Source organism: Diuraphis noxia, unplaced genomic scaffold, assembly GCF_037042655.1.
Source record: "Diuraphis noxia isolate RWA-SAM2 unplaced genomic scaffold, SU_Dnox_SAM2 contig0003, whole genome shotgun sequence".
Taxonomy (NCBI): Eukaryota; Metazoa; Arthropoda; class Insecta; order Hemiptera; family Aphididae; genus Diuraphis; species Diuraphis noxia.
This window is the reverse complement of record NW_028301713.1, coordinates 28,899,203-28,926,034: the sequence shown is the minus strand read 5'-3', so window position 1 is coordinate 28,926,034 and position 26,832 is coordinate 28,899,203. Positions and strand designations below refer to the sequence as shown.

Here is a 26,832-nt window from a genome sequence, read left to right as displayed (position 1 = left end):
ACGAATAGTACAACATAAGTCAAACATTTTTGAAAATTTCATGGCGGATAAAATATACTTATAAAAACATTCGGTGAAAATTTCATGTATCAATGGTCATTTGTTTTAAAGTTACATCAATAATCATAATCGATTTTGTCGAAAACTGATTGTGCGTAAAATTTCCCGTTTTTCCCTTAATTTTTAGTTTGTTTATCCTGATTATTTAGAAAAATATATAAGAATTTTTTATTAAAAATCGAATCACTTTTAATGCCCCAAAACGAGATGACAGACACAAAAAAAAATATTCATAGTTTTGACGAATTTTTGGCAATATTTTAACTTCAAATGCTAATAAAAAAAAATTGTGCCTATGTATTCTTATAATTTTTTAATCACAATAAGAATAACTTATGAGAAACTTTGTATTAAATTTTAAAGTATAGCTCTATAGCTTCTCTATAGCTACTTGGAGGAAAACTTATGGAAAACTTAGTGTTGTATTTTTAATTCTTAGTTATAAACACAAACAATTTTATGATTTTTCAACTTCAAAATTACCTACTTGCAAATTTTCGCGTTTTCGTAAAAATTTGAACTATAAACGCTTATAAAAAAAAAATCGTGCCTATGTATTCTTATAATTGTTTAATCACTATAAGAATAACTTATGAGGAACTTTGTGTTCAATTTTCAAGTTCTTTGATTGGCCCAAAAAAATTTTATCGACACTTCAAAAAAATTTTTTCAGAAAAATTGAAAATTTCAGTTGTCTATAAATATCTCAAAAAAGTCAAAATATTTTGAAAATTAAATCATGTAAAGAAAATGCCAATCTTAATAACTGGTAAAATTTTCAAGTATCTACTACATATACTTTTTGAATAATAACAAATATTTAAAATCGTTTGAAGATAAATCGTTATCGTTACGCTATTTCGTAAAAATTTAAAATTCAAAAGCACTTAAAATTTTTCCTATAACGATGCTTCTAGTTTTCTCTATAGCTACTTGAAGGAAAACTTATTGAAAACTTATTGTTGTATTTTTAATCCTTAGTTATAAACACAAAAAATTTTATGATATTTCAACTTCAAAATTACTTGCAAATTTTCGTGTTTTCGACAGATTTCGTAAAAATTTGAAATATAAACGCTTATAAAAAAAATTGTGAATTACGATTTTAATTTTTTTTTAGCTAAAGGAAAACTCATAAGGAACCTTGTATTAAATTTTCAGTGGTCTATAAATAACTCAAAAAAGTCAAAAATTTTTGAAAATTAAACTGCATATAGATATCACTAACATAAACATTTGGTGAAAATTTCAAGTATTTACAGTGATTAGTTTTTGAATTACAACCATATTAAGAAAAATCGATTTGGTCGAAAACTGGTTTTGCGTAAAAATTCCCGTTTTTCTGTAATTTTTTTTTTATTTTTCTCGATTTTTTTGAAAACTGTTGGAAAATGTTTACTTTTGACCTCTATAATGCAACAAAGGATATTCACTTTTACACCAGAAACCAGCCCAAAGTTTGAAATTGAAGCATTATTTCGACTAGTTATGCTGTGATCAGACACACACAAAAAAAAAACACACATCATTGTAAAATCAATACATTCATCACTTTTTTCAGAATCTAAAACACATGTCATTGTAATGTTGGTCTTGGTATTATTTTATTTTTAATAACATTATTATTGACCGTTGTTCTTTTTATGTACAATTCAAATACATATTTACAATTAATTTGTTGAATTTAAGACAGTGTATTTCTGCGCTTCATTTGAAACATTGAGGTATTGTGAGGCTAAAACACTACACACCAGTTGCCATTGATTCAATAAAATAAAAAACATATGTTTAAGTACCTATAATAGTTGTCTGTTATTTTGTTATTTAGCAGCTCTTTGACATATTACATTATAACGATTTGGCTGGACAATTAACGACATTTTTTGAATTATAGCCTTCTATATTATGTCTATATACCTATATAGTAGCCTAAACTTAACACGAACACTAATATAATATATTTGATTATTATTCGATTACAACTTCATACGCAATGCGTCATCCATATGTGCAACAATATGCTTTATTAAAATAAGGTGTATGTTTGTCTTAATAATACTCCCCTTACCTTGCAAGGCTACCTAGTACTTAGTCAGTGGTGCAACTAATGGGCTTAGCCCCCCCCCCCCATGATTACAATTAAGTCGCACATAAAAAAATGTTCCTTATTGCTTTAGATATAAGCCCCCTATGGTTTTTTTTTAAATAGATAGTTTTGTTTGGTAGGCTGTAGACCCCAAAATTTTAACCCTAGTTGCGCAGATGTACTTGTTCTACTATATATATTTATCAATAGAATTTACCTAATATAACCCAATTGAGCGCTAAATGAAATCATTTTTTACAGCATTATACAGTGATTAGTTTTTGAATTACAACCATATTAAGAAAAATCGATTTGGTCGAAAACTGGTTTTGCGTAAAAATTCCCGTTTTTCTGTAATTTTTTTTTATTTTTCTCGATTTTTTTGAAAACTGTTGGAAAATGTTTACTTTTGACCTCTATAATGCAACAAAGGATATTCACTTTTACACCAGAAACCATCCCAAAGTTTGAAATTGAAGCATTATTTCGACTAGTTATGCTGTACACAGACACAAAAACAAAAACAAAAAAAAACACATCATTGTAAAATCAATACATTCATCACTTCGTTCAGAATCTAAAATAATTATTAGCGGCCATTTTCTTGTAAAAATATAATATTATTATATGTGTGCATATATACGAGTATTATTTTGTATAATGTCATACTGATTGTCTCCAAAAAATGGTGAATTAGTTAATCAGACGCCCCCTTATGCTCCCAATATAATTCCTTATCAGTGTCTATTCTGATTAATTTATTCTGTGGTATTTATCAATAACTTTCCGATTGGTATTAGGTAGTTTTTTTGAATATTATACGAGAATCGTGAACTCATAAAATGTATCATATAATCCTTAGAAATTACCAGGAAACCACGAACTGCTGACGATACTTGGAGGGGGGGGGGGCAATTTATAACAACTTTATAATATTAAGTAGGTAAATATAAATTTTAATAATTAAAAAAAATTAGTACATTTAAGCATTTAATAAATAATTAAAATTCGATACAAATATAGATATGATTATATACCTACATGATTAATTTATCATAATATAATTATATAATTTTGTTTGTTTGTTGTTATACGCCATATTGGAACTATTGCATTTTAAACTACAATAAACATTTTTTTTTTTTTTTTTATGTAGGTACTTTTAGGAGTATTCGGCACTGTATATATATATACAGTATACACTAATATGTGAATATTTCAAACATAGATACGGTTATTTATTTAATGCATATTTAAAAAAAATACGGAATATTTCAATAATATTGGCTAATAATCGCATTTTTTTTAAATAATTCAAAAATGCATGCTTTTATTTTTGTAATGTTTTCTGTGATATAAAAAACAAACAATACAAACAGGAATCAGAATGTAATATTATAGCATTCTATCGGTACCTAATTCACAAATCAGAAATGATTACTTATAAATCATTATTAATATAATATGCATTACGTTAAAGGCATATGGAAAAGAATGTGTTTTTATTAGGTATAATGCCACTATCATTATATCATTATTTTATTATTATGAACCTAAAATAAGATTCAGTAAGGTTCCAAAAATATAGAAAAAAAAGAGTTTTTGAAAAATTCATTGTTCATATCCTACACTCGATACAGTTATTAAGAGTAGGTAGAGAAATTTTTAAAATAAGTTTCAGCTTAAATATCATAATTTGTAAAGTAGGTATACATACTTACTTACTTCATATTATACTGTTATTGGTACCTAATTAAAGTTATGACGAGTAATCAGTTTTATTCAATGCACTTAGGTTATTCTGAAAATAAACTGGTGATTATTAATTTTTAAGATTTATTCAATGTTTGTAAAAAATACTTAAAATCAGAAACTATGGTAGTTAAAAATGATTTGATAAATAATATGTTCATGTGCTTAGCAGATTATCATATGTAAAAAAAATGTCATCAATAAATATTATTTAAAATTAGCACCGTACCACCAGACGGTGCGTATGTTTACTAATGGAAAAAAATCACTCGTTGTATATCCTTTACTCTCTAATTCTAATGGTATTATACAGCCATGGAAACATAATACCACTGAAACCTTTTTTTTGTAACATTAAGTTTTGAACGCTCTTTTCACTATACATATACTCATATACAGTACGTCTAGAATCTAGACTATAGATAAGCTAGTAGATAAATAATATTATATTGGTTCACACCTATTATAATAGATGGTTCGACGAATGAATAATGCGTTAATATTACATTTGGAATTAGTGTCAAAAATACGATATTTGGATTTATTGCATGAAGACTTATACAAATCGTTGTACGAATTGTGGTGGTAAAATATTATCATATTTTTTATTTCACCTCGCGAAGAAAACAATATATATATATAATATATATATATATATATATATATATATATATATATATATATATATATATATGCGTGTGTAGTTCAATAAAAATGATTTGTCAAAATCGTCAATCAGTCATGTTCTAGAACTCTAGGAGAAAGAATGTACATGCAGTCTGAAAGGGTACGAAGTGTCATAAATTCAGTTGACAATTTCGTTTGCGTCAGTGCACATTAATCGCCCATAACTACGAAAAATCGTAACAAAATACCAAATAGCGAAGAGAAATATTGAAAAAGAACTGATAAAAATATTTTTCGTCATTCAGCTTGAATGGTTGTATTACGAACAATTCAAATTTTAGAAATGTTATTTAAAATAAAATGCATACGCACAAGGAGTGTGATTCCATAGTTAAATTGAGCCTTATTATAATGTAATATAATATAATACGCGAATCGCGTACTTTCAGCTTAAAATAAATTCAAGTGGATGATTACAAAAATGTTTTAGGTAGTTTTAGTATGATGCAGCTACCAATTAATTATTCAGAACTATAGTTATATTTCTTCTTTTTTTATTCTTGTTACAGCTTCGACTACTTTTAATTATAATATACGAGTATACGAAAATAGCTTTTTATTTATGTCATGAAAATGCATGTAATCTTATGACAGTTTTGAAATAATTACATTATACACTTATCAATAGTCATAAGAAAAAAAAGAGTTTTCATTGGTATTTTATTTTCATCATTATCAGGAAAAACATAATTTTCTGATCTTGTAGAAATTTTATATATAACTGTATAGTTATAGTGTATACCTATCCACAATATTGCTTAGTCATGTCTTTTAATATAAAACTTGTTAATTGGAAGAACTTATTCATTTTGTAAGAAATACTATATTCTTTCGCAAAATTCTATAGCATGATTTGTAGTTAGAAACCGAAGTTTTTAATGTCAATTAAAAACTTTGTTAAACCCGGAAATTTTACTAGATTTTAGTACTTAATAGAATATGAAACATATTTTTATTTACATTTAATGATTTTGTGTCCTCTCCAATCATTTTTAAAACCAATTTCAAAAATTATGGTTATCTCCCTATGGTATTGATATATTTAACTGTACTTAATATAAGTTTACCGTATATTATAATATTTCAATGTAATAAACCATTGTTATTTCTTCACAAGATTTTTTTCAAAAGAATCAATTTACACATTTTAGCGATTTATCCATTTTTGTGTATGATCTAAGTTTTTTTTATTAGTTTATCAATTTTTAAAGTTATTTATTTATAACCAATACAAGAAGGTCCAAAAAAATATCAAACTGAATATAGATGGCCTACACTCAAAAATGTATCACCCAAGGTCACTAATAACAACTGATAAAAGCTTTACTTGAACAAGTATATGATACAAAAATAAAGTTATTTAATACGTACAGTTTTTATAGTGTTATTTTATCTATTTAGTGGGTGATTAAAAATATTAAAATTGATGATTATTTATTCAATATAGACATTTCATTAAATTCAAAAAACGGTTTTCCAACAGGATATTAATTAATAAACGTTTTGTAGGTAGGAAAAAAACGATGAAATCATTTTTAATCGTTATTTATTACTATAATTTGTAAAACTTATCGGTACAAACTATGGTTTTAACCACGGTTAAAAATAAATAATAACACAACAACAAAATATTGTTTTAAAATACTTTATTTTAACAAAACCAACAAATTACGAATTGTATAAAAAAAATAGTAGTAAAAAATGGCTTTGTATTAAGAAAAAAAAAATTATTATTATACTGAATAATTCATACAGAGATGAAAATTATAAATGACAAGTTGCAATTTTAAAACAATATGAAACAACCTGTTGTGACATAGTTTGTTTTGAAGTGTAGACGTATTTTAATTAAGCTAATACTTATATAATAAAGTGTATACAATTAGCTCAAACAGATTACTTAAGAAATGAATGGGAAATGCGACATTTCCAAAACTAAATATTTAAAATATGCCACTTCAAGCATTTAACTCTATATATTATAATACTTCATTAACTTATAAATGATAAATTATGCAACTTTCTCAATAGATCAATAATGATTATTAATTTGGTATTTGAACAGAAATGCAAACTTATTTGCCCATGTCATATTTACAAGTCAGACATTTGAAATAATTTTTGCTAAATCAAATAACTTAATAATGTTACGATTTTTATTTGTAATTGTTACTATTATAGTTTTATGGTCCTAGAAACTGTGATCAAAGACAAATAATAAGACTTTATCCTAAATCTATAGCACGAATGCCGGAAGTGGTACATTAGCCAAATTTCAATGGCACGTTAAAACTGATTAAAAAATTAAATATTTTGAAGAAATAATTTTATAATTTTATATTTATAAGGAAATGTCTATATAAATAGAATAGACATTTATAGACTTACATTAATAACTTAATATTAATGATTATTGTACTTTCATTGTAACGTTTTATTTTTATTACAATTTTTTGTGCCTATAAAAGTTTATTCTCTACAAAGAATTTATAATAAAAACGAAGCAAAGAAAAACTTTGATCGATGCACCTAAGGTTGCTTGTGTTTTACTAAAAGTCTGAAAATAACAAACCATTATATACAAACCAACCGTAAAAATTTAAAATCTTTTAATTTAATGTTAAACTATAATGATTATAAAGTACCTCGGAAAGCCAGTGGACGTTAAATAAAGTTTATCGATATTTTTGTTGTATCACAATAATAAAATTCCTAGATTCAACAATGACCTAAAATATAAACTGTATAGCTTTTAACAAAATAAACAACAAATAAACTAATATGATCCAAGAAAAATATAGGAAAAATGTTCGCTAATACGTTACAAACCTACCTCATATACAGAGCGCGTTAAGTACAACGGCTTAAATTCCACCGTATAAATGGACAAAGCTGACTTCAGATGTATCAAATATCAAAAAACAATTTAATACGTAACCTGACTTAGGAAAAATTATAAAAGTATATAGATAATTTTTTTTTAAATTGTGTAAATTATGAATTATACTTCAACGGCATTGGTATGTATATAGTAGGTACCTCTACAAATAATAAAAATACCTATGGTAACAAGATAGACAACGCGAATAACAATAATACTCTAAATTTCCACCAGCTAGCATTTAATACCAAATACCCTTCACTATTGTGTATGACCCATGTCACTTCTACTCAAATATCAGCTCCTCCTTCAAACTTAAGCAGCACTCATAAATTCATTGATATCAGTTATCATTTCCTCTTTACATTCCTCGGCCATCTGCAGTTGAATTATATCAAATACTTAATTTAATTTACTTTTCCCAGTTCATACTCATATTCTAGTGGAATTCTAATAGTTTATTAAATTACAGACACACACACTTATTATGTTGCTAAACGGAAAAGGTTCAACAAATTACCGAAATTGTAATTAAAAATGTTTAAAAAATAGTTTAAAGATGAAGTGTCAGTAATCGATAATAACATTATTTTTATAAAAATGTTGAGTTTGAATTTAATATTTTTATGAATTATGCAATACAATTTTGTTTATGTTTAGTGAATTTTGCAATATTATAGGTCAAGGTATGACTACATTCAAATGCAAGGTAAAAAAATAAAAAAAATAATTTATAACAAAATCCTTTTTAATTCATTGTATTTATATAATCAACTTAAAACGGTAAAAATGTCTTAAAAATACTATATTGAATCGAGTTTTCATCATAATGGATTTCTGTATCTGACGATTTTCAATGCACTAAAGTTTATAAATTATAATAATAGTTCACTACTACTATATATCCTGCTCCAATGTGAAGGATGAAAGACGAGTGCTTTTCTGTTAACACCTTTGAATCTATTTCCACCTTTCAATATATATATTTTTGATTTTCAAAAACTTAAATTTGAGACTTGTAATTAATAATTAAGTGTCAGTAAAAAATATGTCCAGTTAGTAAATATATTTTGAAATATATTAAAATAATAATTAGTGAATGACTATTTAAAAAAGTGTACTAATGTCCTAATAAAAGGCATTCAAAAGAAATTGGATTATTATAATTATTTTTTCATTAATTGCTTAAGGCATCAACAGCGACAAGCTTATTAGCCAGAGTTACATTTTTTTTTAAATTTACATTAATTGCATTAAATTTTGATAATTATAAGTATTAATATATTATAATAATGAGTAATATTTATTTTTCATTTTATTTACAATTACTGTACAAATTTTATTCAAAAATTCTTGAAATTCGATGATTTTTCTACACATATTACAATTTAACAATATTAATAGTATTTAGCGTGTGAATTATGAGTTAATAAATATAAAACATGTCCTATAAGATTTTTTTATTACAATTGTAGTATAATATAAACAGAATAATTTAAATTTAAATAATTACAAAAATATTAATTGTTTTTATAGTTTTTGTTTAATTCTGATTTTTTTAGTTTTTGATATTCAATTTTATATTTTATAATCCTGAAATTCTTCAATATATATATATATATATATATATATATATATATATATATATATATATATATATGTTACGAGATATTTGACAATTTGTTTGTTTTCGTTTTATTTTTTGTTGTTAAGCTACTCAATAATTATTTTTTATTTTTTTGCATTACAGTTTATTAGTCTATAAAATAGAACTTTACTAGGTAACTTAACGATACTTTATTAGTCTATAAAATAGAACTTTACTAGGTAACTTAACGATACTTACAGGATTGCATAATACGAAATAATTGTTTTTAATTGATTACTCTTATTTTGTTATGTGAATAAATATATTGTTATTATTATTGTTATAAATAAAAATTATGTAAATATACATTATTAGAATCTATATAATATATTATAATGTTTAAGATACACTTAAAAATAAAAATAATTTATTTTTAGTGTATTTATTTAGTGGTTATTGATCCATGCATTACACGTATTTTTTCTAGTTTATTTAATAATATATAATATTAAGAAGAAACATATTAAAATACAATAGAATAAAGATTATTTATAATTTTATTTATTCAACAGTTTAGTTCATGGAAAAAAATCAAGTATTCATCGGTCGATCGATTCATCGGGTCCAAATACTATACAATGATGCTTGGAGAGCTTGAATTGGAAGCATTGTAGTTATAAGCTTTCTATTTTTCAATAAAAAAAAAGTTCACTTAAAGTTTAAATAAAACCAAATGTAAAAGAAAAAAATACTTTCTGTCAAAATAGTAAATACGTGACATTATGACAATAGTTCTATACATATTCTATTCTGATACGCAATACGAAAATATTCGTCCATATTGAATGGGTGATAATGAACTCAGAAAATGAAACTCAAATTGTTTTGCGAATGACCGTGTGTAAAAAAGAACGGTACAGATTCTCGTGTCAGGGTTGACCTACGTGAGTATTGTTACAATGGTCAGAATTATATATGACTTTGGTCTTTGGATTATAGAAGGCTAGAAATTCTGACCATTCAAGACACTGAGTTATTATGGTATTAATGTGTCTTGGCCTTTTTTTTTTTTTTGTTTAGCTGTTAGCGTATTTTCTGGAATGCACTGAGAGAAAATTCTAAAATAAATATCTCCCAACATTCATATCAGTAGGAACCGTATAGAGGAGCTGTATCACAAGATAAATGAAAGTATTCATCTATTCTGTGTCTGTATCGCACTTTTTTTCAATCGTAATATTTTAGTTCTTTGTAATTAAATACTAATAAAAAATGAAAAACTAAATTTGGTGGTGATCTCGTATTGTTTTATTTTATACCGAGTACTTATTCCTTTCAACAGATATATTCCGCAATGGTTTTTTCAAGTAATATTATTATCCCAATGGAAAATGATTATAACATTATTATAGGTACATGAATGTCTTGTTCGCTATAAACTTTTAATGGCTCAAACCGATGACACTACTGTAGCATAATATTATACGGTGAGTAATATCGATGCTATCAAAGCAATAGTTGTCCTACGTAATTATCCAGTTCCGACTACGGCGGCGTGAATATTTATCTTTACCATGGGTCTACGCTGAAGTTTCCAGACGGACCCCCACCCCCCGCAAGAGGAGGGTGAACCTGCTTTCCGTCCGGCCGCCGAGAACAAGGCCAATGAACAATAATTAGTGGTTCCATGCACTCCGACGTTGTCGTTGCCCCGCGGTCCCGTAATATTTACGTATCGCGTCGCCTTTCAACATCGGACGTAATATTATTATAATATTCGATCACGGGATCAATACGGTGCAGTGCTTTTGACATCGGTGGCATAAAGCTTTTTATTATCGTGAGTGCGAGCGGGGCCACTCGGTCGGTATTTTATAATTATTGTCAGTGTTACTGTTTGACGTGCGCGGGTGCTTGAAAACAGTAACGGGCAACACGGGGCATAATTATAGTTTAGTTCCCAAACGATTTTTTGAAATTTTTTTTTTCCAAAATGTGTATTTTTTATGCTTTTTGTAATGGTACATTAAAATAAAGTCGCTCGAACTTCTTATGGAAGTTATGTTCAAAAAATTTCGAAATACTCTATTTTTCAAAAAATAATGTTATTGAATTAAAAATATCAAAAATTTGTAGTTTTGGAATTTTTTCGACGAGTGTCGCAAACTGTGTAATCATTGCCCACATACTACAACATAACTTGCTCTGTGACCTGCTTGAGGTGGTGTTGCATAGCAAGTCGAGGGATATTTTCGATTTTCGGAGCGGAGCGATGAGTGCCGCCAACTGTGTGATCACTGCCCTTTTTGAAGTGTCATAACTTCGAAACTAAGCCCGACCGACAAATTTTGATTACACCAAAACTTTTTTATATCATTACACACCGAATGAAAAAAAAATGTTCAACATTTTTAGGTATTAATATTTTTAAATCATAAGACATAAACACAATTTTCGGAAAAATCGATCATTTTTAAGTTTAACATAAAAAGTAAGTAAGATGATAGACCAATCTTGATTTTACCGAAACATTAAGCATAAAAATATTAACAATATAAAAAAAATAAAAAAATTCCAAAAATACAAATTTTTTATACCTATTAAAATTCAATAACATTTTTGAAAAATAGAGTTTTTTGAACATTACTTCCATTAGAAGATCGAGCAACTTTATTTTAATGTTCCATTACAAAAAGCATACAAAAACACACATTTTGCAAAAAAAAATTTCAAAAAATCGCTTGGGAGGTAAACTAGAATTGTTCCCAAGACGGCTGTAAACCATATGTTTATAACCCAGTAGTGATCGCGCTCGGGCACGATTCTACCGGACACCGAAAGTGCATAGGGCATTCAGTTTTGGTATACATGAGGTGTCAGATAATACAAGACGTCACATCATCGTGTACATATTTAGCCCAGCGCCATCAGTCAACGTCGAGGGTCGCAAGATCAGAACGGGCAAGCGTTGGAAGTTATGGTCATAAGGACAGTCGAATGGTCGGCGGCAACCAGTAACGCGGTATCACGAGAGTTTTATCATTTATTATTTGTAAGCAAAACAATTGTGATACGTGTGATATCATTATTTTGCATTCTGATTTATTATTATTACCTTCGTGGTTTTTGTGTTATTATAATTTATATTATGTTTTTTTTTTTTTATTATTTATAAAGTTTTCCTGACAATTGGTCATCTAAACTTAAGGCTAAAAGAATATAATATTTTGACGTTTTGAAAAAGGTTAACATAAAATATTTACAGAATAGTAGGTAATTATTGATATGTTCCTCCTCCGGTTCTCGATACTAACGGAGAAAAAAAAAAAAAAAAGGTAATTATTGATAATATAGAAATTAAACAACGTTTGATAAACTTAGATATTATGTAGACTGTCTCGAATAACGAGCAATCGGTTCAATATTATATTGTATAGTAGGTGGGCGCCCACACCCTTAAATACAATAGTATGATATTATAATTATAATTATTTATTTTATGTATAATGTATTGTGTATTCTGAATCTAATACAGTCCACTTTTTAATATTGAAACTAGACGAAGTTGTTTTATTATATTATTTGTACTAATAACCTATTATGTATCTAGTTGAATAATTACAGTACACTACACAACAGTAATATTATGTTTAGAATAATATTGTTGTGAATGCCATGTGAAATCAATACTAATGAGTAATGATCAAGTATGGGTTGATTTGTATATTATTGGTGTAAAACAAGTTTCATAACTCCCTCCCTCACCCTCCTTCCATCATGTCTGAATTTCTCTCTTTAGTTTCAATAATTCATCGTCTTCAAGGTTAATTAGGTCCCAAGGGTCCTATACATATGTTTAACTGACATTCACAAATATTAGTTCCCAAGAGACATTGGAGTAATAGTACAGGGTGACACACTGGCACATAAAGATTCATAATAATATTAATTACGATAATTTTCTGGGTTGTTAGTAAAAACTAACGAATTGACTACCCTCCTGTATATTAATTCATTACAAGAAACTTTTAAAATTAAGACATAACTGAAAAAACTTCGATTGAAAGAAAAAAATATTACTATTAAATAATCCATTAGCCATACAAAAAATCTAAGAATAATACTTCTTATAAATTTAAGACGTATTTATTAACTGTGTCATTTTCACATGAGGAATTAAACTTTCATATTCACATTAATTTAAAATGTAAGTAGATAAGAGGTAACTGAAAACTAAATAATCAAATACACCTGCTTCCGTTTACATTTGCAGTAGACCATATATAAATAACAAAAGTCATAAACGTGTACTACTGCACTTTGGGGGTATTTGAAACTTACAATGGTATCAAATGTGAAAAGTTTTCAAGTTTTCAAAAAATCTTCATTGCACTTCTGCTAAAAATAGTTTTCTTTTTCAAACGATAAAACTGATTATATTAGTAAACATTGTAAATAAGCTAAAGAGTACTTTTGATGGAATTATACGTTCACAAATTATATTCAATTGAATTAAATGTGTTTAGGTCAACAGCTAGAGTAAAAATAGAAAAACGAAAAACAGCAGATATAAGTAACGGTACAAAACCGGAGAATTTAAAACAAAATGTATACATTTTAGATCAAGGTATACGTTCACGTTTTATGTTCCTTACCAATTAAAACTTATCGCACTTATTCCAAAAAAGTGTTAATAAACGCTACTAGTGTGCACGCAGAATAGTGAGCAGATTAATATGTTACATTCAATATGATAATTGTAATAATCGAATATTCAAACAGGGCAAGTTAAAAACGGATCAATAAAGCTCAATATAATATTTGTTAGTACTTATCAATTTAGTTTATTCATATTAATCCACAACTTGGTAATTTGTATAACAGCATAATGGTATTATACATAATGGTATTAATGACCATATCTATTGTGTTTAACATAAAATAAAATATAATTACGAGAAGCTATTATACGTTATTAATTTATTATTTAAACACAATACGAGATTAACAATCGCAAAAACGACGTCGTGGGACACATAGACTTGAAACCCGTGCCAGTATTTTGTATTATCATATATTTTTTTTTTAATTTAAAAGTTATGATTAATCATTCCGTTTGGAAAACGATTTTGAACAAAACTTGGGTTGAGCAAATACTATTAAGCTGTTCGGAAAAACGAGCGCCTTGCATAAATTTTTAATTTCACCCCTTCCCACCACAACCCCACTCACTATCTTTAACTATCGAGAAACGGAAAAAAATGTCGTTTGCAGTTAAGTACAACCAGTGTTCGATTTTCAATCTATATCAACTATACAAGGTCTGTATGAAACGTTTAAAGTACTCGTTATGTACAAGGCGATTATATTAAAACTAAAAAAAAAAATTCACCTCAAAATATTATTCTATGATATTATTATAGAATGTGTGCTAATGTTAAGATTAAATCATGTATCAAATATAACATTACACTTTACACACACGGCTGAAAAATTAAATATCATTAATGTAGGTACATATATGCTGGGAAATCGTGTGTTAACGACGGTCGTGTCTACTATCCAGTTATCTTTGGTAGTATAGTAATTATTAATAATATAATATCTTATACAGCTGTCCTTCACCAACTCTAATTCCCTGGACCGATTTTTGTCCCTTATTAAAATCCCATACTTCTAATTTATAGCTCAACCAATGGAACAAACTAGCCATCAATTATGCATCTTGGTACAAAAATATTTCACCATCTATACACTCTCAACCTTGGTTTCACAACCTCAAATTAAATCGTAACATAATTACTTCTTTTTTACGCCTAAGATTTGGACACACTCTACTACCCTCACACTCTTATAAACTTTCTCTCAATCCTTTATGCATGTCACAAATCCACGACCCCACCATCTGCGATGTATCTCGTATACTTTTTAACTGTCCCTCTCTGGCCTCCAATGCAATATCCTTTTCGCCCTAACTCACTCTTTTAATGTCCCTTTCGACACCCAATCCATTTTCTCCTCATCAATTGTTCCAATTATTACCTCACTTATATACTTCTTCAACCAGGCTGGTTTAAAAATGTAATTTATTTGTCATATATTTTCTACCATTAATTTTATATTCTTTTATTATGTACCTACCATCATTGTAAGCATATAATTGTCGAAACTAATTGTTAACAAAGTCTCCTTTAAATTAAAAAAAAAAAAATCATGATATAGTATTATGTTTGCACTGTTATATGTGTCTGTCAATTGATACTGTTTTGAAAGTACTGGTTTGAATATAGGTTGTTAAGGTAGAATATCATGAAAATTGCATTATTTATTTCGTCATTAAATATTATTATTATTATTGTTATACTTGCGATTTTTATCAACAATAATGTTGAATAATATTATTTTACAAACATTTACCGACGTTATTATACAGTTATGATAGTAAATTGACGGTCCGGTGGCACATTATTTCGACATCAAAGGTAAGTACTATTGTGATGCACATGTATATAGCAATATAATAATATTACTTATATTATATCATAAATGAATGACAATAATCGAAATCCATGGGACGGCCGACGACCATCATTGGCCCGTTGGTGGGAATCGCCCGAAGACGAAAATAACGAAATAATGTGGGGAAAAATTATCAATACACCAAATGCGATACAAAATACGAAACTATGGATAGAACGGTCTTTAAAGCAGCCAAACGAAAATACCACTGGTAAAAATCGCAAACAATCCATTGCCAAGAAATCAGTAAGTAAACAAAATAATTTCATCGTGACATATAATATATAAATACATAACATCACTATCAATTTAATATTGTGTCCATGGAGTGATCAAAAATCATAATTTTTTAAATCTTATCTAAAATAATTATGGTTTAATTGGTTGTATTATTAACTACTTTACCTTTTAATACTAGAATAATATGCAAATAAGTAAAGAATAATAATTTATAAAATCAATATACTATTTATTTTTTCTCTGTCATTGAAATAGTTAAAGCATATTGTATTAAATCTTCTTGAAAATTGCGTACCATATTATTATTAAGTGTAATTACGTTAAACGACTAAAGTTGAGTGAGTTCTGTGCTTTGCTCCGGCAATATATGACTTTAAATTCAATTGTTATTTTTAATATAATATTACAAATACGCGTATTGTGAAAAAACAAAATAATAATATATTAGTTTTCAAATAATACTTACAACAGTTTTACGGTGTGTTTTTCTATCTACATCCACATTTTTTTATTGATACAATGAGAATACTCTAAAAGTTTCATACAAATAAATCGATGGATTAAAAATTGCATGAATTTAAAATTCGGTTTGAAGTTTTTTCAGAATATAGAATTAATTTTTTTACATCGACCCAATTTTTTTACCTATCTTGATTTGCACTTCTTTTTTATTTGTTTATTAGTTTTACCGTGTTGAATTCATAGTAAAATAGACGAAAATAGTAAGTTAATTTACTGCAGTAAAAATATTAAATTATAGAATAAGTTAATGCTCAATATAATATACCTTTATGGTGTTCAAACATATTGGCTTGAAGAAGTTATTATTATTTACTCATCAATCATTTAGTTCAATGAGGCCCATTAAAACTTTGATTACATTTTAATTGATAAAAGTTTACAACTGATTGAATTCAAATTTTAATATTAGTTTAAATTAAAATATGATTACTGACGATATTAATGTTTTATAAAATTATCAAGAGTGATGTATACAATAATAAACAAAAATATGTCAATTAACGATTGTATATTGTAATATTTATTAATATTGTTTTTTTGTTTTTATTATTAAAAGTCAATTTTTATTACATGATTAAGTAGCCATGATGTTATTGGAATAAATTGGAAGGAACTCAGCAGTTTTTCCTGACTAAATTTTATACAAAATCGTAGTCCCACGCCTTTTTCAGATAAGATAAAAAAAATGTTTGTTTAAGAAATAAAATTACTATTTTTAAATAATTAATATAACTAACCTACATAAAATTGAAATATGCACGCTATTTAGTTATTTAGATTTATACAGTGAAACATAAGGTAAACCAAATTATCGTGAATTAACATGCTTTGAAATTAACTAAATTACAACCGAATTCATGAATAATTTCCGAGTAGTAGAATTTCAAAATAATATGATAATATAAGATAATATACCAATTATTATGGGTTTCACTTAAGTGCAGATTAAACACAATAACTATGGTTTTGTGGTGGAAATAAAAATAAAATAAAAATATTATCATTACCATTGCAGAATCAAACGGACACAAAAATGTCGGATTGTAGCTATATAAAAATAATATCAAAGTTTTATTTTTTTAAAGATTATTTACACTTTGTGTCTTTACCATAGTTAAATTTTAATTTAATCTCTTTTTATAAAATATTGTAACAATTATAAATAATGTATACATGTTACATGACACCTAAGTACGTATATATAATATTAACTGCAGACTGATACAATAATATTAGCACTACATCAACATGGTTATTGGTACATATATTTTAAATTTATGTAATATATATGTATTATTAAAAAACAACCTTTCCCAAAAATCAATAAATGTACATATGTATACATATACAATATATAGTGAGTATGGAATTTTAAAACAATTTACTTTAATGGCAATCAAAATATTATGATTAAACGTATGGAAAAATTAAAAAATTAAATATAATTAATTTAATAAACTATTATTTTAATGCCTATTGACAAATTAACTCTATCAAAGTCTTGGGATGACATGTATCTACATTTTGATAAAATTATTTTAATGCTTAATTTAAAACCACTACATTTTGATATTTATCTACACAATTCGTTAGGTATTAAATACTCGTATGTAGGTATTGATTCAATAATTGTTTTTTTAGAATTACAGAAACTAAATCTCCTTAGATTAATTTAGTATTCCATTCTAATGGGTAATTTTTTATATACACTGTTGATTCATTGATCTCTTTTTTTACACAAAATTTTATTTTATCAATTCAACGTTATTATGGTTTTTTTTTTTTTGTATTAAAGTTTTTTTTTTAATTGTTACCAACCAAACATGGTATTTTCATTATTAAAATAGTCAATGATTTAGCTGTCGTATTGACACAAGCTGGCTCGCTAGTATAAAATGGCTGTTGTGGCTCACTCAAAATATTATTCAAGAATTTCCCTTATACCTCACAAAGTGAGAATATTACTCAGACCTATATTATAGAGCACAAAGCCCTGTAATACAAGTCACGTAAACAATGCTATTTATTTTTGTATAGAACTACGGAAAATCACTCGTTTTGAAATTTTTGTGGATTGTATTTCAATAACAGTTATCAATGAAATAATATCGAATAAAATAAAATAAAATCATGATTTACAAACACATACAATATTTATGTCATATAATTATACATTTTTTTATGTATCTTTTACCTTATTTTAAGATGATACGCTTATCTATCTATTGTGTTTTGTACAGTCACAGCATTTATTCACAAAAATTAATACCTTACTTAAGTTTTTAGCTATAGTATTAGAATAATCTAAAAATCTGAATAATAAATAATATGACAGGTGTTCATATTACGTAAACGCGTATAATAATATAATACCAAGCGATGACAGATATCTATATAGGAGGAATATGACATTTTTTTTTTTAAATTTCAAAGTATTTTCAAGATATTACTGCGAAGCAGATAGTCCGAAAAACGACCAGTTTTTGCTACAATAGTTTTAAAATTTCTAACCTAAAGATATAGACTTTAATTTTAAAATGCCTGTAACTTGTTGATGGTTTTTACAGCTTCAAAAATTGTTGACCGAAAAAAAACACAAACATAATTGTAAAATCAATATCTCCCTCGTAATCTAAAAAAAAAACAATTGACGAGGTATAAGATAACATAGTCGGTCTTGGATAGTTCGTTCTCTACGACTTGCTTTCCCCTATCGCCATTCTGTTTTTGCTAGCCTAGCCTTTTGTAAAAAAATATTATAATCGTATTCCACCGTTGTTTGTCATAATTTATTAGGAGGTCAACATCATATTGTCTTAGTAATTTTACGTACAAGCGTTTACCACGTTTTTATTTTCTCTGATGACACAAATATTATATTACAAACAATAATAATTAGCAGATATTATGATTGTCGTTTCTGCGAGTAGGTACACACTACAACCGATAATGTAACTTAAAAAATAGTACAAAAGAGTAAACCTCCCAGCACCACACTCTCATACACGCATCAAATAGACGAATTAATTTTGGATGGTTTCTAGGTAACCAACGCAATCTTTTGTAGTCCATAAAAGGTAACACGTGTTTCGGGCTAATGGATTACCGTGATATTTTAATTACTTTAGAGGTCACCGACGTCGTGTCACAATTAATTAAGATGAACTGTTACTTGTCCCGGTCAGCTGAGCTGGTTAAAACAATACAACAACAATAGGAGTCTATTATACATGTCGCATTAACAGTTTTGTCTCGGTTCAGTCCGAAGCGGAATATAATTATACCTACCCATGTAATCTGCGATCGTGTTGAATACAATTAATATACTATTCGATATAAGTGGCATACCTAGCTCAGGCCGGATTTGTTGGACCCCGATTTAAACTTATAGGTATCCTGACCATAATAAAATCTGTAAATATTTTCAACACCGCTTGAATAGAAAGACAATCGTAAAAAATAGAGGTGGTATCCCGATGTGCTATTAAGTCTGCTTTGTGTGTTGTTTCTATAGTTTTTTATGTCCTTTTTTACTGAAATTATCAAACTCCCTTATTGTTTTTCGATGTAACATGTTGAAAATATCGATTTTTTTTTTAAGTTTAAAAACATCGGCGGGTACCTACTTCGATTGTATAAATTTTTCTTTAATAAATATGCGCAATAATCAACAGCTCTGATACAATAAATCACGTTTGCTTAAAATTTCATTTTGTTTATAACTACGATTAATTATGTATTATTGTTTATAAATATTTTGTAACTATTACAATTTACAATTACCTGAGCGAAGTGAGACGAAAAGCTAAGAGTTAAAATGTGTGTTGTATCCATGATTTATTTAAAAATTACAACATTTCAAGAAAACGATGGTAAAACTATTAAATATTATAAAAATTCACTAAATTATTTCTCAAAACATTTTTTATACTAATATATTTATATCATTCATTTGTTTAGACAAAGCTGATTTCATATGTGTAAATTAAAATATTAGTTAAATTTGTCATGAATTGTAATTTCTAAGTTGCGCCATAATACTATTTTATCAACATATTGGTAATTAATTTATACATGAATTAAATTCCACAAATTTTATATTGATTATCCAAATAATCTTTGTTATTATTAACAAATACTAGTTGATTAAATTTTTATTATGTAATAATATGTGGTCATCAATATAATTTCGGTTAACCCGTTAATTGATGTATAGTTCTAAACTAATTTACATTTTAAACAGCTTATACAACAAACATATGCACGCGCACACACGTATATATTTATTTAGTGATCCATTATAAAAATATGTGTTTAAGCGTAAAATATTATATACACTAAGAGATAAATTTATAAATCATCAATTAATGTTAATTACTTTAGGATTGCACCGAAATCTGCAAAATCAAACCTTGTCTGTGTTTGAAGCTTAAATTAGTTATTAAAACCAACACGAATCGTTTAACGGATGACGTGTGTTGTTTGTACGATCGGTGGCTTTGTGGACCGCTGGCCACTAACTTGGAGTTTCACAATGCATTGTTAACACTCATCGGTGTCCTCAAAAATATCCTAAATGACTTAAACTGTACGGCCGGAAATCATGGTCAACTGGAGTCATTGATAAAACGCCATAATGAATGCAAGGGCGAGTATCAGACATTGTTAATGCAATTGGACCAAGCTAGTATTCCGAGTCCCTAGGAAATTGACTGATATATACCGAAAAGACGAGGAAAAAATAAAAACTAATAAATAAATATAGGTAACTAACGTTATATTATATAACTTATATAGATTTTATTTTTATTACAAGTAGTTAAGCAGTCATAATCTTGTTTTTTTTTATTTAATTATTTTGTTAAGTTTTTCAGTATAAGTAGATAGTAATCATATATATAAAAAAAAATCAATTAAACAAGATATTGTTCACATTTAAACCAAAGCGGCTGCGTGAATTATATACACACAACTCACACTTAAAATTTGGAAAAGAATATCAAAAACAATATTATTAAATACCTATCATCTAATATTCTTTTAGGTACTTGATTTTTATTTTTATTTTTCATTTAATTTACATTAAATTTGTTAAATTGTGATTGATGAAGGATAACTAAATTACCAAATACCTAATAATTACCCAATCATCAGTAACGATTAAGTAAAAATCCTTTTTAAATAATCAAAGAAATATTTCATTATGACCAATGATTATTTGAAAATTACTCAACAAATAATTTAAAAAAAAAAAAAAATCCACGTAACAATAATTGATAATTAATATTATTTTTTTTCAAATGAATGGATTTTTAGAAGAACACACGAAAAGTAAACTTTTATCATTAAATGATGATTAATGATTATGATGTATAAAAAAATTTTAATTAGTATTTAGTGATGTAACTATTAACATTTAATTTGGAGTTTAATTTTTAATTACAAAAAATTATTACATTTAAATTTATTTCTACAAAATATAGAAACCATTCTACATAACAGTTTTTTCCAAAGGTTATCTCATTTATCAGTAATATAAATTAAAATATCATGTTTTCAAACCTACGATATTATAGTTTTAATTTATTATTTTTATCTTAAAATTTGTATTTAATCATACAATACTGATTATTTAATAGAAGGAGAACTCACTGTAGAAGATTTTAGTCATCATTAATAATAATAGTTTTTTGTAATAAATGTAAATTGATTCGAATTCAACGATAAATATTAATTCATAATTTAAAGAACAATTACAATTATTATGAACAAAGAAATAAGTAGGTTAGCATCCATGAAATTTTAAGCATATTTTATGTTAAATTATTGGTATTTTCGTGGTTGACCTTATTATTGACAAAAAAATAGAATAAAATAATTGAATATACTAACAGGTCATATAGTTTTAAATTGTATTTGGTAAGTATAAATAACCTTAAATCAGTTTTTAAAATGACATTGTGTATGATAAACGTGATGGAAAAAACTTTGAAGTATGTACAATTGGTATTATTTGAATAAATTATATTGAAATAATTAAAACCGTTTAAATAAAATAGTTGTTTTAATTATTTTAAGAATATATTTTCGTTTAAATTTGAACTTCGTCACTCAATACTTCATAACATAAAAAAATGAACCATATATTTTAATAAATTATTTGAATATAGATAAACTTGTGAGGAACCTTTAAATACATTTATAAGGTAATACTTTCAAATATTTATAAATAAATACCTGCATATTTATATTTAATACGCACAAAAAGAATCAAAATATTACCATAGGCGCCCGTAGGGGGGGGGCAAGCTGGGGCATTTGCCTGGCTTTTTAAAAATATTTTTTTTAATTGAATGTTTTAAGATAAATTACTATATACTATACAACAAATTTAAAGTATAAAATAAGTTGTAATATAATAAAATATAATATATTGTATACGAGTATAATAAAAAAGGTTATTATTTTAAAACACCAAGTAAAATTATAATATTTATCCTCAAATCCTAACATTCTCCCCCCCCTAGAAAAATTTCTGCGGGCGCCTATGAATATTAAGAAATCTATACCATTTCTATAAAATATCGGAATATGCATTTCGTGAAAACTTCTAATTCCTACAATATTGCCTTATGAATTACGAAAAAAAAAACATTCGTCGAAGACTGGTGTTCGGAAAATATTTCCATTTAACTGTTCTTTTTACTTTTTTTTTTTAAGTAAAATAATTGCTGTTTTTTTTTTTTTTTATTTTAAATAAGCCTCAACAACAAAGGTTATTGGCCTTTAACTTAAATATTTTTTTTAACAAGAATAAGTCATTAACAATAATATATACAAAACAAAGGTAATAATATGAACAAAAAAAGATTGAGATATATCTAGGTTAAATAATTTGGTATAGTTTGGTTTGTTTTAGATAACTGATTAATTTTTCAATGTTGCTTGGCTGGGGACTTAGAGCTTCTTCCAGATTATCTTCTATGTTGAACTTGGTTCTGATGTCGGTGAATTTTATTGCTGTTTTCTTCCTTTGACTATAGTCAACTATAGTCAAACTATACTGAATGTACTGCCAAGAATTCAGAAAACACAATTATTTCAATTATTTTTTAATATTGTGGTAATTTGACTGCTCTAAGACACACACGTTACATATTATTATTCTTGTAAAATTAATATATTCTTTACTTAGCCCAGGATTCTAAAACATTTGTCATCAATTAGTCAACATTAAACTGTTAAACGTTATTCAACTATAGTCTATAACTCTAAGTGGGGTACGATCGTTTACATTCATTATTTTCAATTATAGGAATAATTCTATAAAATAATATACAACGATAATAATAATACTTAAATATTATATTAAGATTTAAGATATTTAAAAAAAACTATTGTAAGACCATAATAGTTTCTACTAAAAGTAATTTTTCTTTTTTAAATTTTATAAGCAGTGGTGGAAAACATTATATTATATACAAAAAAGGCGGGTAAGTCGTGGATGCCACTCTGCTGTACAGTAGGTTACTAGTGGGTTACTGTAATGGATGGAATTAAATTTGAATCCAATAGGATAATCTATATCCTGAAATCACGTATAAACCAAATTAATAATAAAAATAGAGACCTTTATATGTATTCTAAATATTTTAAAAAAAGCGGGTAAGTGGATGTCGCTCTGCTGTACATTAGGTGGAGGGGTGGACCTCTGACTTGGGTAGGTTAGATTTGAATGCAATGATTACGTTACGCTGGTGTAACGTTACACCAGCACCCGGTTGAGAAAAACGGTTTTTCTGGCGCTTGGTTTTGGTTATGAATTCCAACTTCATGGTTACGAATGGTTACTAATCGGTTACTAAAGCCTAGATTAGGTTTGAACTTTCTAAGTAGATTATTTCGATGTAGCGGGTGCTGGCATAACGTTACACTAGCACCCGGTTGAGAAAAACGGTTTTTCTGGTGCTTGGTTTAGGTTACGAATTCCAACTTTGTGGTTACGAATGGTTACTAATTGGTTACTAAATCATGGAACCAATTTAAAATAAAAAATCTTAGGTTGTGGTGCTGGTGTAACGTACCTACTTTTTATTTGTGATAAAGATTGAAAAATTCGTAAGAAATCTTGTATTAAATTTTTAAATCTTAGATTTAAAAAGAAAATTTTATATGAATTTCTAGCTTAAAATAATTTGTGAATTTTCGTGATTTTTACGTATTTTGTCAAAATTCAAACTTTGAATGCTTATAAAAAAGAATTGTGACTATGAATTTCTTTTATATTTCAACTGCTATTGTATCAATATGTTAAGAGCCTTGTATTAAATTTTCAAGCTTTTCTGCCTAACAAATACATTTTTATCAATATTAATTTTAAAAAAACTAATAATGATCGAAAATTTGAAATGCCTATGAATAGTGCAACTTAAGTCGAAATTTTTTGAAAATTGCATGGTGGATACAATATACTTATATAAATATTCGGTGAAAATTTCTTGTATCTATGGTCATTTGTTTTAAAGTTACATCAAAAACCAAAATCGATTTTGTCGAAAAATGAGTGTGCGTAAAATTTCCCGTTTTTCCCTTAATTTTTAGTTTGTTTTTCTCAATTTTTTTGAAAAGTATTAAAAATTTTTTACTTTTGACCCCCCAAAGTACCAACTAGATTCACTTTCTGATCGAACGAGGTACTGAAGTCAGAAGCATTTTTACTGCTCCAAAACGTGATGACAGACACAAAAAAAAAACACACACACATCATGGTAAAATCAATACATTCATCGCTCCGCTCAGAATCTAAAAAAGCTGTAGAAATAAAAGTATATTTTGTTTGTTAAATTTTCTTTTACTGGGGATAAAAATATCATATGATTGAAAAACGCAGTATGCAATTCTATTAACATATTCCCGAAACCGATGACATGTAACGATGTAACACACAAAATGTACGGGTGGGCACCGGTACAGTAATTAAACTTATAAATGTCTGATAAAGCAAAAAAAAAAAATTGCAAATATAAATCATTGAAAATTCATATAACATCTATTTATATCAAAAAATTAATTATTATTTTAAAATTGTTACATCTATAACATTTTAAAATAAAACTTTTTACTTAAAAATATAACTTGAAAGTGGTACATTAAGACTTTAAAAATAATTTATTGATTATTTATTTATAAATTATTTAGGTACCTATAATATATTCTATGCCTGTAACACATAATTTAACAGATTTAATTAAATTATAAATTGTTAAGCTATTTTCCTCACTAAAACAGTTTTTTATTATTTTCAATTGGTCATAATTCTTATATAATTATACATAAATAATTTTACATGTACTATTAAGTGTCGTATATTCATTAAAATGTGTTAAATAATAAATAAACGATCTTATAAGTTATAGTTTAGTTTAAAAAAACACGATTATGGATTTATTTGATACAGACAAAGTGTTATCCAAACATTAAGTTTCCTATAACCGGGTTCAGGAGGAATAATCAAAAATTGCAAAACATTTTTTTTTTAAACGTATCAACTTTCAGCAGTATATATACTATTTTTCAACATAATCTCCGTTCTTATCTTTACTTCTTTTTTATCTTGGTAACATGGCACAAATTTCTTTTGTTTTTGTACAATCTGCAGTTATTCACCTTGTTGATGACTAAAAATTCCCTTCTGAAACGTTTTTTTTTTTAAAATTTGTCTAGTTATCCTTGAAAATTTTCATAGATAAATAGACAATGCATGGGAAAGTGTGTTTGAAGTTTACACCAATACCGAATAGTTACTCAAAAATTATTATTACAACTTATTACACTTACTAAATTTATTACCGAAAAGGTTTGAACTTACGGAAAGTGACTATATTTTTATCAAAATTGTATATGGCGTAGAATGACGATTATAATGAAAACAATATTATCTTCCCGTGGATTAACAGTTTTTTGATTTTCTTGTATAAGTAACTTACTTTTGTAAAATCTTTGAAAATATTATATACTATTTAGTTAGTTAATTAATATATTGAAGTAAAAATGATATGTCGGACAAAAAAAGCAAATAATCGACAAATCAATATTTTATTCTATGTAATTTGTATATAGCTAAGGATTATAGTTTAATGCACTAAACAATTTGAACAAAACATTTATTTACAAATGTCAATTGATAAAAATAAATAATTTGCTACAGACAAAATGCAATAATCTTTTACGTTATAATTATCACACCGATGTTACACAACATTTAAATCATATATAACATAGGATTACGCATCATTTCATAACTCAATGTCACAATTTCATAACGAATAGTTTAAAACGAGTTATATCTTTAATTAACATAACTTAATTAACCAATAATATTCCTAGTTAAATAGAAAAAATAAATAAATTGAATTACGTATAATAGATAAGGTGCAATTAATTTAAAATAAATATTTTTTTCGATGATTTTTTTTTTGTATTATTGACTATTATTTA

The 26,832-nt window shown here is 26.4% G+C and overlaps 2 protein-coding genes across 3 annotated transcripts in view; one reads left to right on the top strand and one right to left on the bottom strand.

Annotated features, from left to right (window-relative positions):
* Window positions 1–26,832, bottom strand: part of LOC107173840 (uncharacterized) — a 119,218-nt gene that overhangs the window by 41,650 nt on the left and 50,736 nt on the right. The gene's annotated exons all lie outside the window — the stretch shown is intronic.
* On the top strand, window positions 15,601–21,060 carry LOC149057172 (uncharacterized). Its single transcript, XM_089224958.1, has 2 exons — window positions 15,601–15,819; window positions 20,719–21,060. Exons 1-2 carry the CDS (start codon window positions 15,601–15,603, stop codon window positions 21,037–21,039), a joined length of 540 nt encoding a protein of 179 aa, XP_089081084.1. The 3' UTR covers window positions 21,040–21,060.